Source organism: Trachinotus anak, unplaced genomic scaffold (assembly GCF_046630095.1).
Source record: "Trachinotus anak isolate AG129_WGS33_773 ecotype Australia unplaced genomic scaffold, CSIRO_AGI_Tana_v1 ptg000004l, whole genome shotgun sequence".
Lineage (NCBI taxonomy): Eukaryota > Metazoa > Chordata > Actinopteri > Carangiformes > Carangidae > Trachinotus > Trachinotus anak.
Window position 1 is genome coordinate 14788179 of NW_027273855.1, and position 19423 is coordinate 14807601.

At 40.1% G+C, this 19423-nt stretch overlaps 1 protein-coding gene across 2 annotated transcripts; it reads right to left on the reverse strand.

Moving 5' to 3' along the window:
- Positions 1-45: 45 nt before the first annotated feature.
- On the reverse strand, positions 46-3319 carry LOC139620585 (uncharacterized). Of its 2 annotated transcripts, none has more exons than XM_071476277.1 (4): positions 3227-3319; positions 997-1337; positions 815-898; positions 46-735 (listed from the first exon to the last, which is right to left on the reverse strand). In XM_071476277.1, the coding sequence occupies exons 2-4, from the start codon at positions 1310-1312 to the stop codon at positions 455-457; spliced, it is 681 nt and encodes a 226-aa protein (XP_071332378.1). In that variant the 5' UTR covers positions 1313-1337; positions 3227-3319; the 3' UTR covers positions 46-454. The 2 variants fall into 2 exon arrangements, with proteins under 2 accessions (XP_071332378.1, XP_071332377.1); XM_071476276.1 differs by having other exon boundaries at positions 3116-3272.
- Positions 3320-19423: the final 16104 nt, after the last annotated feature.

Genomic DNA, 19423 nt, shown 5'->3' on the forward strand with positions numbered 1-19423 from the left:
CAAACTGAACTTAAAGTTGAGTTAAGAAAAACATTAAAAGAAATGTAAGATATAAATATGATTTATTCCTCCTCTTTAAATGCCCTGGTGTATTTACATTAAAATGAAATGAGCACTGCTCATTTTCACTTGTTTTCCTAATTCCTGTGACTAAAAGGAGAAAAAAACACATTTTACAGACACTTTTAAGAGAAAATAGGAATTTCAACAAAAAAAAAGTTTTTTTTTTCTGTACTGTCATAAAAAATTAGACGATCATCCTTTTGTTCAGTGGAAGTAAAGTTTATGAAGAACACGTATGACTCTGGACTGGTGCCATTAAAAAGTCTTCAAATGTTGTTTTTTCCTGATAAAGAATGAAAGTCTCTATGATGAGAAATACACAAATGTCCAGTCGCAACATTCCCATTTGAAAGGGTCTCAGTCTCAGCAGGTTCTAGTCAGTGTGAAGGCCTCAGTCAGTCTCCAACAGAAGGTCGATGCTTTCCGGTGGCAGAGCCCAGTCTTCCTGACTGAGCAGGGAGTGCAGGTGAGCTGCGGTGGCTTTTTCCCTCCGGCAGACACTCCAGTAGCGCAGCATGGCGAATACTCGCTCCACGTGGATAGAGTGGTCCTCCTCAATCTGCTCCAGCTTCACTGAGGGAATGTCCAGAGCCAGTCTGCCAATCTCCCGCCAACATCTGCCAATGGCACGAGCCACAGTCATTAGCTGCTTCTCCGTCACCAAGCGAGAGCCTGTGAAATGAGGCAGATAAAGTGGGTGATGATCTTACAAAGTTTTAAGGGGAGAAGCTTTGAGTGTAGTGTGACTCACTGTTGTTGCAGCTCTGCTTGGCTGGAATGGTCTCTTGTAATTCAGGGGCTTTTCTTTTCTTTCTTCTTATTCTTCTTCTTGATTCTTGTTGTGTAAATAGAGAAAACATTTATACTTAAGATATATATCTAACAGTATCTAATAATAAGATTACTGAAAATATTGAGCAGATGTCGCTCTACCTGAAGACATTGTGCTGACTTGCAGATCCTTGATAAAATGAAGCAGTGGGAAGGTTTCTTGTAGAGCCTGGCCCTTCAGTAGTTCCAGTAGTCCCCGTGCTGCTTCAGGCCCTCTCTGGATGATATGATCCAGAAGGTCTGTCACCTTCTCACTTGGAATACGACAAGCTTTCACCTGCTGGTAGCCGTGAAGAGACAGCAGACCGCGAGAGTCTGCATGCTGCAGCACAAAGTCAGCATCGCTACTTAAAATTTCTATTAGCTTCGCCTTCTGGCTTCTGAGTAGCTGGATTTCTGCTGCAGGCTCCTCAGCCATGGCTGAATGTCACTTAAATCAGCTCCTGAGAAAAAACACAGTGATAATGAATTTTCTTTATGCAAGCAGATTGAATCTGAAATAATTGCTAAATTAAATATTGCATACAAGACTCAGTCCTCTTTAGTCCTTCAGTCAGCTATTTTCTATCTAGATATACACATAGATAACACATTTGTAACTAACATGACTGAAGCCATAAGATGAAATAATATTCTCGCATTTATTTAAGGTAACACTTCCAAGGCCATTGCAGCATTTCCCTCCAGACAGCTGTTAATGACCAGTAAGCAATATGCTGCAGGATTATTAAAGCTATCTAAGAATAAGGTACTTATTTGCAGCCACTGGTAATTCGTGCATTGTCATTTTTAAGTGATACATTATAGGTTGTTGAAAACAACCTTCACTAGCAGCGGCTGTGCCAAAGTATATAAATAGATATCTTGATGCAGGGCAGTTTTACAGTAGATTTGTCTATAGCAACTGGAAGCTCGTGACTGTGTTGTTGTCTACTGACACATTTTCTGACTGTGTGTGAAAGCTCCAACCCGTAGTTTTGACCATGAAGCATATACAGTGGTAATATAAATAACTTATTAGTTTAAATTCAAGTATGCAGACCTACCGACAATGCAATTACCAAAAGGGCAAAGCTGGTAATTGCCCAGGAGGCCCAGCCTGCCAGGGGTCCCAAAACAGATTTACTGCATATCATTTTGTTCTACATGATTAGATTAATTGAACATTTATTATGTTATAAATTTGCAGCACTTAAGTACAATATTATATGACATGTCCTCCATTTTGTAGCCTGGGTCATGTAGGAGGAAGACCTTAATTGTTTTAGTTTACTTTGTTGTAATGCTGTGGTTTATCAGATTGCTTTAATTTTTTCTGTGTGTCACGTAATTAACACACAGAAAACAAGGTTGTATTAATCCATCATGGAAGTAGCGTGAGGCTGCAACCAATGATTATTTTTCACTATCAATACATGTGACAGTCAATCTCTTTAATGACTAATTGATTGCTTAGTGCATACAATATCAGAAAAGATCAGAAAAAGGTCCATCATTATTCCCTAACTATGTTAACGTGTTCATTGCTTTGTTTTATCTGCCGAACAGTCAAAAACCCAAAGATGTTCAGTTTACATTGTAGAGAAATAACTAGTAAATATTCACACTTGAGAACCTGATGCCAATGATTTTATTGGACATTTTTTGCTTTGACTCATAATTGACTCAACTGTCGAAGTTGCTGCAAATCCATTTGCTGTCAATCAAGTAGGCTAATTGACTAATCAGCTTAATTTCATTTCCAGAGAACCATTTGGTTTCTGGGTGCCTGGAGAGATACAGTGTATGCTGGGGGTCAGCAACTAATTTAGGGAGCCAAGGAGGTCCAGGTTAATACAGTCATGCGTAGGTGGTGTGCACTTTAAGTCTACAGCAACAATGTCTTACTGTAAGTTTGTTCATAGAAGAGTTAAGATATATGGACAAAATCTAAGTAAAACAAACTTCTTTTTAAAAAAAAATACGTGTAAGTGTGTTTAAACCTGTATCTTTTACATTATGAGACTAAATCACAACAGTATCTATGCGCTTCGTTGCACAAACACAACTAAAATCCACAATCAGCAGTCCCACCAGAGCCCAACACAGAATATCTTGATGTCTGCACTTCCGGGTTTCCTGCAACATCTGTTGTCCAGCAGCAGATGCGCTTGACGCGCTCACTCTTACACCGAGTACGACTTCATGTAACAAACACAATGTTTTCTCACAGGACTCTTACCATTTACTGTCACAGCTAGAGTCACAGGAAAAATACGATCAAACTAAAACAGCCTTAAGCAGAGAAACAGAAAACATTTGTTTGAATTACAGACATCAGACTTGTTCCTACTTCTTCGCTCCCGCTGCGCTTTCTTCTTTGTCTGTTTCTAACAGACTGCAGAAGAGCGCATGGAAAATATCTGTCACTCCCAGTGTGTTATCTGTGTGCCTCCATCCAGCGGCTGGATGATTTCACTGCAGCCATCTGCCAAATGGGGATTTGGTGACATCTGGTGGGATTGAATACTACACATTGTCGTGTGTAATGAAAGACGTACTCTGAGCTCTTTTATTTCAGAAAGAACAGTAGTAGCACAATGTTTGAATAAAGATGAGATGAGATGAGATGAGATGAGATGAGACTTTATTGAGCATAAAGTGCTGTTTGAGTGAAATAAATAAAGCATAAAATTATCAATGAAACAAATAAAAGAAAGGACTTTTAAACAGCTATTTACAATATGTAATACATGTATTTTTATGTAAGCAAATGTTTGACCAGTAGTGCACCTCCAGCAACCATGACGAGTTCACTAATGTATGCTAGAGTGTATAGATATTTAAAAAAGCACAATATTCATAATAATATGAGAAAGTATATAATGTTGTAGAATATATATGACTGTAATACACACATTGTACAGTAATATAAAATATTATTATGAGGCATATTTAATATAAATTCAAGAGAATACATGGCATATATACACAAAGCAAACAATCACATTTCTCAACAATGAGACCACTGATTCTTACTCAACACAACAGAGGTCAGTGTAAACTAAAGTGTAGATCACTCTTTGTTGCTTGAAAAACATGAAATGTTTTCTCACTTAAACTCAAAACCACCAAAACCCTTTGTGGCTACAGTGCATTTTGCATGTTTCCATACAACTGTAGGAACTGATGATTTTACATTCAAACTGACTTACAAAGTTACACTAAATTAGACCGACATTTGCTTCATTCTGCTACATCTACATCTGAAAAACAACAACAACAACAACAACAACAAAAAACATATACTCCTTATTGGGACCTCAGTGTGGAAATGCTTTCACGGAGTACTGCCCTCCTTTGAATTTTTAAATTTGTGTATTTCTATGCATTTCAACATCAGTGCAAACAAGCAAAACCTCAGGGATCTTTGAGGCTTAAATAAATACATAAATGAGAAATGAAAGACGTGTGTGAGGTGAGAAAAGGGAGACGGGTGAGGCTGAATCCAGAAATTTTTGTCATTGTATGTTCCCTTTCTATCACAGAGAGATTTACGGCCCATCCCAGGTTGGTGGTGTCACTTTTCCTTCCAGCTTACTCTCCAGTCCTCTCCCTGACAGAGAACTTATTTCCTGATGGAGGTGTATAATTTATTATAATATAATTTTGTATTGTATTACTGGAATTTCATTAGTTTCATTTTATGCACATGGATTTATATGCAAAAAAAGAATATAATGGAATCTTGGTTTATGCCAAATAAACAATGCATTGCAAATCCTGCAATGAGCAAAAGACGCTTCAAAGACAACAGCGATCCATATTGCAATGCTACCTGCCGTTTGTGTTTTTTAGGCGAGTATGTCATTGTCAATGTTATTCCTTTAGATTGTTAAACTGTAATCTAAATGGTGTCTCCACCCTGAGCGAGCTTCCTCGAAACAAGCAGCTCAAACATTCAGGTTGACACTGAAGAGATGTGTGGTTGTTGTTGTTCATACTGGGGAAGCAGAACGCTGTAAACATGGGAATAAATATTTGATTGTTTTGTTTGTGCAGAAAAGACTCACTGTGTTTATCAGATGTTTGTGCATTGGAAGGTACCTGCAAGGCAACAAGAATGATTTACAGTAGAGCTGTGTTTAGTGTGTCATTTCAGAGAAAATGCCTCTGACTATTACCGGACAACAATTATCAACAACCACCAGTCACGTGTCTGCTTAGCCTGTTTACTCAGCTTCAGCTCTGGGAAATGACAAATCAATATCTTATTCCTGGACAGATATTTGCTTTGTGTGAGAGGAAAAGCCTCTCAACATCCACACACAGTATACACTCTGAGTCACTGTGTGTATTAGCTGACTGAATAAATCCAGCTTTCTCTCTGCCTACAGTGGGTGGAAAGAGTGGAGGGAACCATCATTTATTCTTATTATTTATTCTTACTACCCAGGTGAGACTGCTGGGCAAGAGAGGAATGCACAATTCATCTACTTTTATGTACATCTAATGACTTTATTATGCTATAAATTTGCATACATTATATTCAGATTTGATCTTAAGAAGATACATCCTGAGACTTACACCAAGCTGAAACGCTGTGAACTACTGATCTAAGGAAATTACAAGCATGTTGACATTCTGGGAGCTTCCAACTGCAAATGCTGTATAATATGCCTGTGAAGTGTGCACTTAGTCATTCTGCATTATATCACTGCAACACAAGTGGAGCGTATTCTGTATGGAAAATGAAAATGAACTTACTTTGCTGGCGATCGAGCACGGTCCCACTCATACCCGTGTGCTGTTCAGGCCCCATCGCGCTCTCTGTCAAGTGGTAAACTCCATTTGTATGTGCACACTAGTGGTGGATGGTATAATAGCTGAGATGCTGCACAGTGCTGATGGAGAATAATGCAGTTTCCTTATGAGTGGTTCTGGTTCCATTCTACAGACCTCTGCACCTGGAAAATTGGGATTTAGCAGATGATGATGTGTGTGTGAGAGAGAGTGTGTGTGTTTATTTATGCATGTATACAATTCAAGAGTGAGCCAAAGCAGCAGCTTATCCCCTGCATGCCTTAACAAAGAAATTAGATTTACATGTAAAGTAACAGATAAAGAAAATTGGTCTTTCTGACAGTTTGTAGCACTCTGAGCCACAAGAAACAAAATGGAGCTGGGTCTACATTTGTATGGATCAAACATTGCTTTCTCTGCACTTTTGACAATACAGGAATAAGGACTTTTATGCGTATGCAACATAAACAGAACTCCTTTTGAAGTAAAAGCCATGATGAAAGTGCCTTTGTCTCTTTTGAACATGCTTCCACTTTACAAATAGCTCCAGACACCTCTCCTTTGTTACATTTCCTTTAAGTTTAGACTTGAGCCCATATTTGCAAAGATTCAGTAAAAAAAAAAAGCTCCACTCCCAGAAGTAGCATGATTTTCTGTGATAAAATAATGTTGTGTAAATAGACTCTGGTATAGGAGAAACATTGAATTTCCACTGTAGAATGCACAGTTTGTGTTTGATGCGGAAGACTGCAGTTCAGCTGGGCCTTTGAGACGTGACCCACCCCACCCTCCCTACTCTGGTTGAATGGAGCAGCAGCGAGGGGACAGCCATACATTTGAGTGACTCTGACATGTCTGTTTGTTTAACATGCATTATATATGAAAGACCAGAGTGAGGGAGGAAAGAGCATGGGAGCAGGGCAGCTGAAGAGAGAGAGGGAAGGAGACACAGATGCCCCTGAAGAGACAGACACAGGGAAGAGAGTGAAAGAGAGGGCACAGGGAAGAGCATATTCGCAGTAGAGTGAACACATACTGTAGGTGGGAAGCTTCAGTTTTCTGCAGAAAGAGGCTTGATTTAGTATCATAAAAGAAGAATAAGAGAAAAGGAGAAAAATGGATTGTAGTAGAAAAAGAGATTTCAGTATGGCTCAGCTCGGGGCTCCTAAGTAAAGCCGTCTGAAATATTATGATCCTTACTTTTAGAGCAAAGAAGGGTCTAATATGGTGTAACACCAGGATGACTATCCATTATCATTCAGCATGTCATATACATTCTGTCAGATCAAATATATATGAAGCTGTTGTTCATTATGGGAAGAAGACAGTTTGCGAGGACTTATAGGTTGAGCCCGTAATGTAATTGACGGGTCCATTAACACTGATAGAAGTGTAAATAATTTACGTGTGTGTGTGTGTGTGTGTGTGTGTGTGTGTGTGTGTGTGTGTGCGTGCTTGGTGCGTGTGTGTGCCTACTCTCCTCTGCACCCTTGCTCAGAGTGGATACTGAAAAATGGCAAACACAGAGACATTTTCCTTCCTTTAAGTCTAATGAAGGGAAAAGACAGTGAGTCTGGCTGACAGAGCAGACACGTTCTCAGACTGCATTAAAGCCACAGAGGAGGAGCTGCTGGAGAAAATGGATGAGTGCAGGAGAGAGAGAGACTGTGTGTGTGTGTGTTTTGGTGGGTGTGAGGTAAGCTGGACTGAGACAAAGGGAGTGTTCCATGTAGGAGGTCAAAAGAGTGATTTTTTTTTTTTTTTTAAAGGAGGAGGACAGAGTTGAGGAGTTCAAAAGAGCATAAAGGGTCGGTGCACAAAATGATGCTCTTATTGCATGAGATCATCGTGGTTGAAGTCACTGGACCCAGGGAGAGGCAGGTGTCAGCTGATGTCAGGATTTCATACCTGTTGTAATTCAATGGAGCCGTCAGTCAGTGTTCTGTCAAGACCCTGTTTACAGGAGTCATTAAGCCAAAATCCTGGACCAGGGGAAATCTGCATCATTACAACAGAAACAAAGTGAATGAGGGGAGAGAGCAAATTGATGTGTGTCCACTGCAGTGTGGGTCCACCTCTAGAGGGAGCTCTTATCATTCTAAAGTATCACTTGAGTGCTCTCAGCTGGCTCACTCGCCCAGCTCCTCATTTAACCATGAGCATGCTTCTCATATAATTTCAGCCATAAAGCTCAGACCTCCCTCAACCCAATAGTGTCTCTGTTTTTGGACATGAGATGACACAAGGTCCCTCTGGCAAAAGAGGGCGAGACAGGTTTCCTGAGCTCCTGAAAAGAAACCCAGCGGCAAAATGGACCCACACTCTGCTGGCTTCGGGGTTTGGTCTGGACTGTCTTAAACTCAGCGTCCTCTGAGTAAGAACTGGAGTGATCTGGACTTTGTGAGGTCTGACTTTGAAACTGTAATGCTTTCTCAGGACATCCAACCGGACCATTTTAACCACTGTCACCTACTGTGATACTGACTGAACATCTGCTAATGCATTTAGGGTCCTTGTGGTTTTACAGCAGCATGCACAAGAATGGCAACGCTAGACTGGTTTAAACTTACAGGATAAAATGGCCAGAATTTCTTCCCTCTGCTGATTGATCTGTTACTAATGAGACATTTTAGCAAAGAATTGTGCAATAATTTCTCCCTGCTAGATTGTTCCCTTTGGCTCCCTAGCAGGTTCACTGCTAAGTGCATTACACACAAAAACCTGTAAACATGGGGGCGGCCCAGTAGTCAAGTGGTTAGGGCGCGTACCATGTGAGCAGGCAGTCGCCAGTTTGACTCCCGACCAGCTCGACTCTTTCCTGCATGTCATTCCCCTCTCTCTACCCCCTTTCCTGTCAGTCTCCACTGCACTATAATAAAGGCACAAAAGCCCAAAAAAAACATGTGTCCCACGTAGGAGGATACATCTGTAGTGAGAGGTTTGTGAAGGCTCTGAAAAGGTTCTGTCTGCTGCAGTTACTGATTTGCACACTGCCATCATATTTACAGTATGCACTGCTACCTGCCTGCCCCTAGTCAAGGCTCAATAGTATTGGTTGTATTATTATTTATGCTGTCTGGTTACTTGTGCACATAAAAGTATTTTTAATATTTTTGTGTGTGTGTGTGTGTGTGTGTGTGTGTGTGTGTGTGTGTGTGTGTACTTGTAGCTGAACTTATGAACTGCATGCTTCCTTCCTCATGATTAATGATACAAGGTTGGATACAGAGATCTAAAAGAAGATTCAATCAATTCAACTCACATACTGTACATGGACACATGCAGGTGCACTGCACTATCAATTTGAATTAACAATAATACTTCTGAGGCGCCAGTGAAAAAGTTCAAGGATGAAGTTGTTTTGTTTGTAAATTTCATGTTGAAGCACTAACAAAAACCTTTTAGAGACAGACAGAGACATGCAGATAATAGAAAGAAAAATATTACTGAAGCAACTCTTTGCATCACTTTCAGCTATTTCCTCTTGTTCCATCGAGCGAAGACCAGTAGTTCTCAAGACTTAAGTTGCTCTCAGGGTTCATCATCAACTGAAAGAATCCCATGAACTTCACTGAACGGATCAATACAAGCAAACAGTGCTGCCTGTAACCAAATCTAATGCTAGTTTCTGTGCCATCTTAAAAATTACATGAGCAATTTGACTTTCTTTTATCCAGTCAATGTCCCCGCCCCACCATCATACATACACTCAATTCTGTTGCAGCTACTACATCCTACTAATCCCGTTAATGATGGAAGCAGTGAATCCTGACTGGATTAAAAGAATATCACTCGATACATCCTGGGTGTGTCTCTTCCTTATGCTTTTCAACATCATCTTGTTCTACATATGCTAATTAAAGCACCAGGAGACAGGAGAGAGATTTCTGACTTAGAGCGATTTACGTATGTGTGAGCGTGTGTATGTGTGAAAGTGTTACAGTCAAAGCTTGGAGATGGTGTCTATGTCTGTGTGATTTTAAGTGTTTGTGACAGCCGTCACTCTCTCCTGCTGTGTTCCCTCTGCACATTAGTGTGAATATGTGTGTTTGCGCCTGTGTGTATGTGTGTGTGTATAATAATTGGTGGTAGTCCGGATATGGTAGTGATTCATATTTGAGTGTTGCATCACACCCCACAGCCCCAGCGGGAGGAAGTCTCTCTTACTGATTGAAAAAAGCTTTGCTTGAGAGCCTTGGAAAAAGGATGAAGAAGTAAAATAATTATGTTGTCGTATATCATTGTTAATCAAAAATGTAGTGTGGAGTGTTAAATTATCTTTGTCTCCATATTTGTTTTGAAAGTCCTCACTTTAGTGTTTGAATCGCATTGATTTTAGATGGTTTGTGCTGATGCAGATATTTTTTGACCAGTTTGCTGATTGCAGGTATTTTATGATAAAATTCAATATCTGTGAATTTAAGTGTCCAAAGAATTTTTGTCTTGGAAATGCTTTATTAGAACGTCTGAAAATCCTTTAAAAATAACCAATGAAGTCTATTTAGTTGGGTTATACATTCTTAAAACCAAACCCTAATCTCACTTTAAGTTGCTGGCACTTATTTAATGATAAGGAAAATCTTGAATACGTTTATACTTGAAGGATTAATGTTTGAATGATGAAATAAAATGAAGGGAAACACAGCTGTTCAGGGATTTTTCTTGCCGTTGAACACAGTTTCAATATCCTGTGCCTTTCTGGGTGTGCTTGTTCTACTTCACAGTGCAGATACATGCAGGTCAGGTAGACTGGACTGCAATCATGGTGAGTTTCCGTCTGTTTATTTCCTTAGCTCAGTGCTGAAAATCCGTTCAGAGTGGGTCCCTGCATCCCATCATATCACAGTGTTGGTTTGAAACAATAGAAGTTACTCACTATACAATGGGAACATGTTCAGATGAGATATTTTAATGGCCACTATGAACGGAATTAAACAAAAACTGTTTTAATGTGCATGTGGGTTGTTAAGATGGGCTGATTTAAAGAACTGTATTACATGTGCGGTTCAAATTAATACCTCTGTGTGATTGTGGCTGCATACACTCACATTTGCTGTGGCATGTGAGTGTGTGTTTTGGATTGCTTCCACATCCACACATACTTCTGTCCTATTGAACAACTGTAAGCTTTCCGTCCCCATAGATCTCCATGCTATAACCAGACAATCACTTACTGTCTGGCTGCGGCCTGCAACCCACAGATTGCACTATCCCTCCCTTGGCCACAGGAATGGAGTATGCAGCGAGTGGCCTACCTCAGGTCATTAAGATGCCCTCACTCAGCAAAACTGGCACATCTGCGCGTGCTAATCAGCCTGGCCCTGTGGTTGGTGGAGGAATGATAACTGCACGCTAATTAAAAAGCCATTCATTGGAGTGAAAGGCCAATTAAAGGCCTAATATTTGATAAGGCTCTCTGTTCACTCAGCAGTAAGCCCACCTGGGAAGTATTTATTAAATGTTAATGGAGACTGTAATTAATATCCAGGGCGGATTAACGTGCAACTGAATATCATTCACAGAGAGGGGAGAGAGATGGTGGGAGTCAGGACAAGTGCAAATGAGAGACAGATATGTAACTCAGCATTTTGCCCTGGTAGGCTGCCGTGAACACAAGAGGCTGCTATAAACGTTTGTCATCAGTCGTGGAGCATGATGATTCCTTTTTTTCACAGACTGCAAAGAAATTGTAGCAGAAATATCCAGATTCCTTGTCACAGTTCACGTTTTCTAAATATAGCAGCCAGTTAGATCTTGATAATGGGGGGCCTTGTGTCTCTGTATATTGATATTCACACTGATAGTAATTCGCTTTGTGTGTTTTTGTAGCAGTTTATGAGTTCAGACATACAGAATCTCAAACACTACTAACATTAATATGTCTGACATGTAATTATGAAGATGTCTGATAATTCATTTATCCGAAGGCGAGCTCTGGGTAAGTTATATTTTTATTTTCTAACTCATTCGATCTTCACCAACGACAATTAAGACATTGGACTTAAACACCTTAGGTCTCCTGACACGCCCCTTTATGCAGACCAGAAGTGTCCCCCTTTTGCTCCCATGGACATGACTTGCCATGACATATCTTGCTCCGCCATGTAAAATCTTTGTAGGAAGTGTCTGTTGCAGCTTGACAACAAGTAAGGGTCTGTGAATATTCTCATTTGTCCAGGTCATAGTATCTCAAAGGAGTTTTAAATCGAAAGCAACTGGACTTGGTTATTTGTCTAGGAAATAACCAAGACAAACAACCAAGTCCAGTTGCTTTCGATTTAAAACTCCTTTGAGAAACAAGTAAGGGTGCATCAAAGGGTCAAAATAGTAGCAACACCAGTGACAGTGTAAAATAAAGAATCTATGGCGGCAAGTGATTAACAATTTTAAAAAACCAAAAAACCTTATGCTCTGTCCTTAATCTCATCGTTTTGCCTAATCCTGTTAATGATGTCAGTCCTAGTAAAGACCAGACACAGGAATTTTTATTTTAAGGCAAACACATCAACAATTATAAGGAAAAATGCAAATTTTCTTATTGCAGCGCCCCCTAGAGGTCAAAGGACACCAGATTTCTTGAGCTACCTTCTGATGGGGACCTGAGTCCATGTACAAAAATCAGTTTTCATACATTATAGTATCCCTGAGCTATTACCTGACTTCCTTTTTGGCTCCTTTGCCATCATTTGATAAACAAATGCTTTCAAAAATCAAAAATCCATGCAATAACTCTTGCAAGGTTTGATTTGAAAATCATCTATGCCAAATATCACTCCACACTTAAATTTCTTGAGGGTGTAAGGACAGAGGGTGTCATATGCTGTAGACATTGTCAAGCCCCTTGAGGCAAACTCGTGTGTGATATGGGGTTATAAAAATAAAATTTGACTTGACTTGACTTGTCTTCAATCTGTGATCATTATTCATTTTGTATTTGCATATGACCTCAATTAGGAAGACCATCTTCATGCCTATTGTTTTATGCCCCCCGCCCCCCACTCTCTGTCTTTTTTCTTTTCCCACTTCCAGCTCAATCACCTGGCTAAAGACATTCACACGTTTTAGTTCAATCTATCAGATTTTGTCAAGACTTCTGTGAGCCAATCATCTCTGTTGCTGACACTTTAAACTGTTCCTTTCTCCGTTTCTATCAGATGCGGTATCAAAATCAGATCAACGTGATGCACTTCCACCTCCAGTTTCATCATCAGCTGTCTAGTGTTTCCACTGAGCTCATCAGAAGACCCGCCCCACATCGCATCCTGATGTTCCTGTGCGGTTTATGGAGTGACTACACTCATAAAATAATGACATCATGATGGGGTTTAATTGCCAAAGATGTCTTTAACTGTTGTTGTGGTGCATGCTGTCAAATAAATTAACTACAACATTCCCAGTCTATCAGTGCTGCATGATGTATGAGCAATTCAGATACAGTCTGTGTGTGGCACTCCTCTCTGTCACTCCCTGCCTGGTTGTGACTGCGTCAGTGTGACTGTCCTTGTTTCTGCCCCTCAGAAGCTGCCCTCTATTTATAAGTTGTAGATTTTTTTTAAATCGGTGTCCTCCTGGTCTTCCTGAGCAGCACAGAGCTTGTGAGAAGCACTGGCCTCTCGACAACAGAGGACAGGCCAAGTTGAACTGTAGATGACGTACCTGGCAAAATGATTTCCCCCCAGAACAAGCCTCTTGCCTACCTTTTCTTTTTACAAACAGCTTTGTTTGTCACTGCTGCTGTGGACTGAGTTATTGCCTGGCCGTGATGATGGCTTTCTTTCATTTCCTGCTCATTGTGATGAGCTGTTTTGGTTTTACTTTTGACCTTGTTTACATCCCTTCCACAAGCCATTAGGGAGTATGTAGTGTGTCTTCATTACTGACGGCTGCTCTATTTGCCAAGACTAATAGACATGGTCACAGAGGACAGACATGCCAATAGCACTAAATATGCTAAAGTCTAATGATGTATCGGAGTGGTGGCAAGATTAAGGTTATGGCTAAAGGTTGAGGTTAGTGTTACGATTTAACACTGGTGAAATGGATAGTAATTGATAGTGTTTAGAGACTCCTGTCCACAGCAAATTGTCAAGTGGCCACTGTCAGCAATTTACCAGTGGCAAAAGGAGGTAAGCTGCTGATGCAGTGGCCAAACATACACGCCACACGGGTGCTATTTTTTAATCTGGTTATTAATCTATGCCCCATCTGTGCCTGATTTTGACACGGCTCAAATGTGTGCATACACATGTGTGTGTGTGTGTGTGTGTGTGTTTGTTTGTGTGTTTGCATCTCATGAGGATAATGTTGGGAGGATACACTGTGTGGAGGTGAGAAGTGATATTAATACCCTGAATAATACACATGCCTCAACCTGTGTTATTTAAATGCTCCATGAATAATAAAGAGGCACTGATCATGAGTCTGTGTGCACCTTCACGAGGTTCACTCACTGGGCTCTTTGGCAAAGAGTGTGTATGTGTGACTTTGTAAATGTGAACGTGTGTGTGTGTGTGTTTGCATTCAAATGGATTGGTCACAAAGTCTGATTAAAGCTGACATTGTTTCATTTGACTGAATTAGAAGACAATTAGCTGATTTATTTCTTTTTATTTGTCAATCCGTGAAATGTCATGTTGTTTACTATAAGTCTGCAAACCCCAGACTCAGCAGCAGCAAACCAGGCAGAGTATAACATGCCTCCATGTGCGGAGACTCCGAGGACCCCACAGTAAATAGTGATTGTTTCAATAATAGATGTGTGTGTGTGTGAGTGACTGAATGGTGTGCAAACAGCAGGAATGGAGTGGATGTGTGTGTGCGTGTGTGTGTGTGTGTGTGTGTGTGTGTGTGTGTGTGTGTATGTGGCCTTTATTGGTCAATAAAATACTCAGGCCCGAGCTCGAGTGTAAATTTATTGTTTCTGTGGTCAGTTAGTTGTACGTGCATGAATGTGTATGTGAGTGTGTGTAGCAGTATTAGGTCCACAATATCCAGTAAATCAGTCAGACACAGCAGACAAAACACTATGTTAAAACTTCACTGTAGTGCAGCTCGAGAGTTAAGATGGATGGGTGAGGTGGAGTGGTGGTGGGGTGGAGTGGAGGGGGGCTATTAAAGGATATAAAGCAAGAAAGGGAGGGAGGGTGAACGAGAGGAAATCAGCAGGAAACGGCTGTTGAACGGCGCTCAGATCAATACTAATAACCACACACAGAGAATGACTTCCTCTCATCCCTAATAACTCACACAGAGGAGGAGTGAGATGGAAGCACATGTTGAGAAGAGAGAGGTGAGAACATAGAGGCTGCTGGAGGAGAGGCAGAGGAAGGAAGAAATGAGTGAAGTTCAAATTTGTCTGTTTTGCAACCTCTGCTGGTCTCTTGCTTCCTCATTCTCTTTCTTTATGTTTAATAAGAGGGCAGGGCGAACAGACGGCCACGTTTGAGGTGCCACTTTATCACTGTGGAAACACAGTGATAACGCATCTCCTCCTCCTGCAGCCCTTCACCGAGCTCACACAGCTTCAGTCATATTTGGAAGATTAGAGACGAGTGTGTGTGTGTGTGGAGTGTTGGTGCGCCATACAATTTGTGGTGGATTAGATTGTTCTGAAAGCATCTCTCAATAAGAGGCTGGTGAATGCGTTTGCCCTAATGGCCTGCCATTTTATATTTCTTTAATGAAGTTACAGAAGAGGAGAAAATGGTCAACCCTGCCGTGCTCCTCCACACACTCACACTCACACACAAACACGTACTGTTCTCTCCATTTTCTGTCCAAGCCGAGGTGCACACATTAACCTCAGCTAATTCTGTGTGCCAGAGAGAAACTGAAGCTGCATAATGGTTATCTCCTCACACTTCAGCACACAGCTCCCTGTGTGTTGTCTACTGTGAATTTTTGTATGTGTGAACATATCTGTGCACATGACAATGTCGGCTTAACTTACAAACACTGTATCAAAGCATAATAATGTGATATCCCATTTCACCCAGGCTTCACAGCTTTGTTGAATTTTCAACACCTTGCTCAAACTCAAACATGTTCACACTCTGTTGAGTTGAAAGTTTCCCATGAGAGAGTGTGTGTGTGAAAAACAGAGGGGCAGAATAAAGTAAGGGCTTGTCTGATGTCAGATGAGTAAAGTATGCACACATGCACATGTTTCAGTGAGGCCTATTGCTTGACAAGTGGAACAATGAATCCAGTCTCTTCTTCTTGATTCCAAATGTGAGAACCAAAGGCAATAGATCTGTCCAAAGCACATGCCTTCCCCAGTATGTTGCATGGCTGTTTGAAGAACTCTTCAGATAATTTCCAACACAGCAAGCATGTGCGTTGGAGAGCAGACTTGTTATGATTCCCAGATGGCAGACGGTTCATTGTCTGTTGCTATATACATAGAGCCAAATTTTAGGACAGAGCTTTCATAAGCTGGTCATTATGGCAGAACTCAAGAGCAGATGGCCCCCTAAAGCCCTGCCTGGATTTTGCTTCCTACAACCACCACTAGGACATATTGTCTGTAATATTTTTCATGCATTACTTTGATAGGTAATGACCCTTGGGTATGGGTTCGGAAAAGCAAAATAGATGATATGAATCTTCACTTAAAAAGCAATATGTTGCAATTAATTCAAGTTGTGTTTGTTGATCCTGGATGAATTGTTATGTATTATCCAGGCAATATGTTCAAAAAGGCCCCTTACACTTATCAACAAAAACCTGAATCTGAAACAAAAGTTTAGATGCTTTGAGGACTTGAATCTTGATAAAACCTGAATGACTCTGGACCATATTTTTATGATATACAACTTTATCATTGTAATATTTGCAACAAAAAGAGTCCTGGCATCCAGGTGTATTTAAAGGAATTGATGTTCAACTAAACATTTCCCGGAACAGAAACAGGAAACCTCAAGAACAGAAAAGCTCCTGCACTGTATGACTCACTACAACTTGAACAAGGCTTACCTCTTCCAGGTAAGTAATTAAGAATTTGATCAAACTGAATGAGGCACAAGAGGATACCCTATTGATTTATTCTGATGGATAACATTATTCATTACATTTCACAAACACACATTCAGTTGTCATCAGTGCAACCTTCTATAAGATATCTGCTGATCAATAGTCTACCCTTCCCTATAGATTTTCTCTAGGTCTATCGTCAGATGGTGCTATAGCTCATCAAACAACGATGATACATATCACTATTGACCCATCCTAATCAATTATTCAATCCTAAGACCTGGGCCATACCTACATATTTTACACCCCCCAATGGCACTATCTATCTATTCCTGCCTTTTCTGTTCCTCTAGTTCTTTCTCATATAGACTTAGCCAGAGCAAAGGAAGACTGGTATTGAGTAGAACAATGTCTGGCAAAAATGCCATTGACTTGGACAGTAGGTGCTCATCGAAGTTCATCCCATAGGTAATGAAAGGTCTCTTATGGATATCATAAGAACACACACACAAGATGATGTAAAGAGAAATGTGATCTTTCTGTCTGCATGTATGGGAGTGAGTGTTGGGGTGTCAAAGTAATTAAAAACCAGTGATTGTTCATGTAGGTGAGAATATATGGATTGAAGCTTAGTCTTGGTGTTGTATCCTGTATCATTATGCTTTGGTTTCATTAAGTGTATTCTCAGGGGTCAAGTGTCACAATAATCAAAATCACTGTAAAAGAGCTAATTTTCTGTGGTCCTTGTGTGATGTTAAAACACATAAAGAAGATGAAACAATTAGCAACAAGATGAGGCACAGTGGAAATTAGCTTCCACTTTTTGTAGTCATAGTGAGAGTGATACTACAACCACTACAGATTACAATATTTGAGGGATTAAAAAATGTTGACAATATGTTGTCAACATTAATTAAAAAATCTAATCATATCACATAAATACTTGATAAGGATCCTTGAAAGTTGGACTGGTGGACAAACATTGTAATGGTGTCAAGGTTTCAGAACTAACTCAAACACATTTGGCATTTTTGTACAGCAATGTCTTGTTACATCAGCAACATATTCAGATAATCTACAATACGGTGATCAGCCTACACAATTTATCAGCTGGTGTCTAATGGCAACTGATTTCTATACAGGAATAAATACAGACATCGATCTAAAAGTCCTAGGAGGTTTACATTCAATATATTATTCATACAAATATCTGTCAAAAGAGGAGCATAGTTATCAGTGTTTACTAGGTTGGGGTGTGCTTTATAATTAAGAGAATAGCTATTGTAAGAGCATTACAATGAACAGAAGAAGTCAAATTGAAAGAAATCATTGTATGTTAAGACTCATGTGGAGCACTGATTTCTTTGCAGTAGCTGCATCCAGTGACTTTTACAGATAGGCAAGCAGAACCCAGCTTTTCCGCTTAGAAGGTCCAAGAGTGCAAGTATAAATACAATGAGTCTGTGAAGGCAGACTGGTGAGTAGATTGGTTTTTGTACTCGGCATGTTGTTTACATCCCCTACAACCTCTGCAGTCTCATTTGGTTACTTGTTAGCAACTGCCTTTTTTAAAAGATGTAAAGCTTAAAAAAACATAACAGGTGTTTACTGATGTCTTTTATGTCGTAGAATAAAACCCATTCAAAAAACTGTGAACTTTGGGATCAGGAAAAAAGTTACTTCTGGTTTTTAGGACTCATTCCTGGACCACTCTATGGGGCAGAAAGCTGTTCTGAGATTCTTCTGTATCATTCTAATTGATGTCTAATTTTAGGTTTAACTGGTCAAGCACTGCTTGTCTCGACAGCATGCCGGTGCTTTACTATATTCTAACAAACAGGCCTCTCATGTTCTTTCCCATTCTTTCACAGGGTTAACTCCTTCCTTTGATATTTTCTTTCAGCAAGAATAAAAGCCTTCAAGACTATAGGCACAATAGCAATCCCATGACCCCATACCAGAAATCTTGGATGAAAAGTGAGTAAGTGGAGCAAATGTTTCTCCTGAAAGTGAGATGGAAGGTTTTATCTTCTGATGAGTCTAACAGCGTTCAGAGATTTGCATGACAATTATCCTTTTGTTTTGGGCTGGAAAGTTAACAGAGTGACAATACATAGGGCCTTTCCTCGAGTGCTTTAACAAATTCACAGTAATCTACTTGTTATATTTTGAGCTATCTTATCCAAATGTAATTGTCAGCCTTTGAGTTGTGCTATATTAAAGGGCAAGTTGTCAACTGAATTACAGGGATACAGTTGGTCCTCTGGGTAGCATTATTTTGCTCAGCAGATGTTTTGGCAATCCTTCCTGCATATTCTGGGATATTTTGTGTTCAGAGTTGACAGTCTGGCCTTGGAGTGGCTTAATTAGTGCTTGATAAAAGGCAGGTGCACCAGGAAGGAGTATTGAAGGTGCAGATCATTCTGTGAGGATATTATAGCTTATTGCTTTTATTACCAGCCACAACAGCAGGGCTGGTATTGTTTTCACCCTCTGAGTCTGTATGTGTGTAATCAAAGTTAAATAATGTCCTGGAGATACCTACTGAAGCAGGAACTACCACAGAGGCAGTTTTGAGAACAGGTGTATATGTATGTTTGTCTGTGGGCAGATTTTGTCACTGAAATAGCGTCGCAACCATGCAAAATACAGGAAAAACTTCACAACTGTTTAGTTAAGATCCAAATGAAGGGCAAGTTCAAAGATGGGTGTGATCCAACCTGTAAGTGCTCATTGGTTGCTTCTTCTTCTTCTTCTTATCATTATTATTATTATT